Source organism: Ranitomeya variabilis, chromosome 2, assembly GCF_051348905.1.
Source record: "Ranitomeya variabilis isolate aRanVar5 chromosome 2, aRanVar5.hap1, whole genome shotgun sequence".
Taxonomy (NCBI): domain Eukaryota; kingdom Metazoa; phylum Chordata; class Amphibia; order Anura; family Dendrobatidae; genus Ranitomeya; species Ranitomeya variabilis.
The window spans coordinates 387,646,267-387,650,241 of record NC_135233.1 but is presented as its reverse complement, the minus strand read 5'-3'; the positions used below and the strand labels follow the sequence as shown (position 1 = coordinate 387,650,241).

The following is a 3,975-nucleotide window of genomic DNA, read 5'->3' as shown; positions in this document are numbered from 1 at the left end:
ATAGGAGGATGTACCGATTTCGGGGGCAGTATAGATGTATATAGAGGAGATGTACAGATTTCGGGGCAGTGTAGATGTATATATAGGAGGATGTACAGATTTTTGGGGCAGTATAGATGTATATATAGGAGGATTTACAGATTTTGGGGGCAGTATAGATGTTTATATAGGAGGATGTTCAGATACCGGGGGCAGTATAGATGTATAGAGAGGAGATGTACAGATATCGGGGGCAGTATAGATGTATAGAGAGGAGATGTACAGATATCTGGGGCAGTATAGATGTATATAGAGGAGATGTACAGATATCAGGGGCATTATAGATGTATATATAGGAGGATGTACAGATTTCGGGGGCATTATAGATGTATATATAGGAGGATTTACAGATTTCGGGGGCATTATAGATGTATATATAGGAGGATTTACAGATTTCTGGGGCATCATAGGTGTATATATAGGAGGATTTACAGATTTCGGGGGCAGTATAGATGTATAGGAGGATGTACATATTTCGGGGGCAGTATATATAGGACGATGTTTGCTCAGTGGCTGTTTCCCTGCACTTTCTTCGTTCATTGTGTTTCCGTCTTCTTTCCTGGTTGCTCTGGCGTGTCACCAGTTCAGCCATGAAGAGATTTTCTTTAAGGACTAGAAGAATACTAGACACAGATAACATCCGCCTGCAGCAGAACTGTTCATCCAGAGCTTCTAGGATTGTTGCTCTCATGTACGAGTACCACTGTAATATTTCCTAGTATAACTTGCAAAAAAAATTTGTGTACTACCTCAACCGATCCCTGGGGCAGCGCTTCCTAGTGGAGCAGTAAGGCTGCCGTCACACTAGCAGTATTTGGTCAGTATTTTACATCAGTATTTGTAGCCAAAACCAGGAGTGGGTGATAAATACAGAAGTGGTGCATATGTTTCTATTATACTTTTCCTCTAATTGATCCACTCCTGGTTTTGGTTATAAATACTGATGTAAAATACTGCTAGTGTGACGGCAGCCTAAGATAGAGGGGATCGTGCAAACGTTACTTTCTGATTTCATTTTCCCCCCATGGATTTGTTACTGAAATCTGCAGCGTTTTACAGTCCCAGCAAAGTAAATGGGATTTCTGAAGTCTCCTGCAGACGTTGCTTATTTTTTTTCAGATCTGCATTGTTTCAATTCTTGCAGCATATTTCACCTGTACTAATGAGAAGGGGAAAAGCATGCAGACCGAATACATGTCTCTGAACAGGCACTCCAGAGTCTGATGAATCTTTCTGAAGGTCTTTTGGAGTCAAGCAGGGGTTCTGATTTGCCGCTGTAGCAATGCTATGAGCAGCTCTCACTGAAAGTTTGCTTGGTCTTCCAGACCTTATCTTGATCTCCACTGTTCCAGGTAACTGCCATTTCTTAGTTACATTTTGAACTGAGTTAAGGGTAACTTGTAAACACTTTGCTATCTTCTTATAGCTTCTCCTGCTTTTTGGGCCTGCACCATTTTCATTTTCAGAGTGCTCGGCAGCTGCTTAGAAGAACCCATGGCTGCTGCTTTTTGGCACAAGGTTAGAGGAGGCTGGGTTTTTATAAAGCCAGGAAATTTACATCACCCAGACTTACCTAACGACGATGGAGAACAAGCCATAACCCTAACAGGCTAATTAAGGTCTGAAACCTGGGTCAAAGTAATCTGAGCACACAAATCGCCAAGGGTGCCCAAACTTCTGCGTCGGCTCATTTTCCTTTTTGTACTTTTTAAAATGTAAAAAATGACAATATGTCTATATATTTTGCCTAACATACAAAGGAAATGTGTCATCTGTAACTTCAAGCATTTTAGAGATCATTTCATCTTCAACTTGCTTAACTGTTCACAGTAACAGTAATTTTGACCAGGGGTGCACAAACTTTTACATGTTACGTATTTCGTGCAGCAGATTTTCTGCCAACACATTGTGATTTTCAGTAGAATTGTCTGCTGTAAATCCTGATTGCACATATACTTAGACCGGCCGATAATCAGAGCAATCGTTTCTAGTAGCGTTGATTTCCCGACAGTTATGATAAGATGATGATAGTCTTATCAGGTGAAATGATCTGTCAGTGAATATAGCAATCCTTGTTCTCATCGGCAGACCACCCTGTGTGCAGCGTATGTGCTGCGGAGAGCAGTGACATGTCTGCGCGCTGTGATCACTGCGGTCACCCTTTGGCCCAGTCCCCGTCCTACACTCGTACATTCACTCTCACAGCGGCTCGGAGACAAAGCTTTTATTTCACAGGTGCTTTATTTGTTGCTGTGCAGACCCTCTTCTATACTACAGACGTTACTGGTCCAGATCTCAGATTTCCAGCAATTCCGGGTCCATCCTCACAAGGACCCAATCCAGGAATCGGCCTTAGGCCTGGAAGCGGGGCCAGGTCTTCACAGTGTTGTAGAAGGTGTTTCCGGGGCACTCGGTGGCGGTCACATTGCGATGTCCCTTCAGGATGTAGGCGGACTTGATATATCCCTTGGTGACGCCGCAGCTGATCAGGTTCTTGGCAGCGTTCTGTGCGGCGGTTGTGGGGTTACTACCTGGAATAGCACAGCAGAGGTTATAATGTGGTCAGCAGGGTTAGATCCATGAAGCCCCCCAGGATCCCCCGGACTTACTGGTGAAGGTTCCGACCAAGCTGATACCAATGGAGTTAGAGTTGTAGTTTGGAGCGTGAGCACCAACAGATGTCCAGCCACGGCCCTCGAATATGGAGCCATCTCCTCCAACCAGGAAACTGCAAAGCCAAAGGCCCGGTAAGAACCAGCTAGATGTCTGAATCTATGGATGTTACGGGGCCACTTACCTGTATCCGATATCGCACCAGCCATTGGTGTTGATGTGCATGTTCTGGATGTTCTTGGCCTGAGTGATGCAGGCGGACTGGCTGGAGCAGGCAGCGCCGGCGGTGTGATGGATGATCACATAGGTGACTGGAGTGGACATTGCTGTCCTGCAGGTTGGAGCCTTTCCTCCCCACTGAGATTTGGTGAGGATGGTGGGACAGCCTGTGGGGTGAAGACAGAAGCTTTGAATGCTGCAGATTTCATCCTCCGTCCCACAGACCCCGACACACAGGAGCCCCTCATTGCCCTCACTTCCATCTACAGACATTGGTCAGTTTCATAGGGTTTTTGTACTTACATTGTGCAAGAGCGCACAAGGCTAGGAAAGCGAAGAAACGCAGCATGATTGATAGGTTCCTGGGTGAGAGAGAAAAGGCAACAAATACAATTAGTGGGTCATTCCGATTGAGAGGAGCCTGCAGGATAGTGAGGCACAAGTTTAGGGTACCTGTATATATACATCAGGTGCCGTGTGGGGTATATGGCGGTGGGTATAGATCAGGTGTAGCGTGGGGTATATGGCGGTGTGTATAGATCAGGTGGGTGTAGTGTGGGGTGTATGGCGGTGTGTGTATATATTGGACATAGCATGGGGTATATGGTGGTGTGGGTGTAGTGTGGGGTATATGGAGGTGTGTGTATATATTGGACATAGCATGGGGTATATGGTGGTGTGTATACATCAGGTGTAATGTGGGGTATATGGTGCTGTGTGTATAGGTTAGGTGTAGTGTGGGGTATATGGTGGTGTGTATAGATCAGGTGTAGTGTGGGGTATATGGTGGTGTGTATACATCAGGTGTAATGTGGGGTATATGGTGCTGTGTGTATAGGTTAGGTGTAGTGTGGGGTATATGGTGGTGTGTATAGATCAGGTGTAGTGTGGGGTATATGGTGGTGTGTATAGATCAGGTGTAGTGTGGGGTATATGGTGGTGTGTATAGATCAGGTGTAGTGTGGGGTATATAGCGGTGTGTGTATAGATCGGGTGTAGTGTGAGGTATATGGCAGGTGTGTGTATAGGTCAGGTGTAGTGTGGGGTATATGGTGGGTGCCAAAAGAAGAAAATGTCCAGCTTCACTGAATCCGCGAAAAAAGT

The 3,975-nt window shown here is 45.5% G+C and overlaps 1 protein-coding gene across 1 annotated transcript; it reads right to left on the bottom strand.

The window, feature by feature from the left end:
- Positions 1–2,261: 2,261 nt before the first annotated feature.
- LOC143809494 (peptidoglycan-recognition protein SC2-like) lies at positions 2,262–3,327 on the bottom strand. The gene is made up of 4 exons (XM_077292570.1): positions 3,175–3,327; positions 2,837–3,038; positions 2,649–2,767; positions 2,262–2,570 (listed from the first exon to the last, which is right to left on the bottom strand). The coding sequence occupies exons 1-4, from the start codon at positions 3,218–3,220 to the stop codon at positions 2,392–2,394; spliced, it is 546 nt and encodes a 181-aa protein (XP_077148685.1). The 5' UTR covers positions 3,221–3,327; the 3' UTR covers positions 2,262–2,391.
- Between the last annotated feature and the right edge of the window lie 648 nt (positions 3,328–3,975).

Coding starts and splice junctions, on each gene's coding strand:
- LOC143809494 (XM_077292570.1), bottom strand. CDS start 3,220: ATGCTGCGTTTCTTCGCTTTCCTAGCCTTGTGCGCTCTTGCACAAT. Junction 3,039..3,174: donor CTTGTGCGCTCTTGCACAAT/GTAAGTACAAAA, acceptor TTCACCCCACAG/GCTGTCCCACCATCCTCACC. Junction 2,571..2,648: donor CTTGGTCGGAACCTTCACCA/GTAAGTCCGGGG, acceptor GTGCTATTCCAG/GTAGTAACCCCACAACCGCC.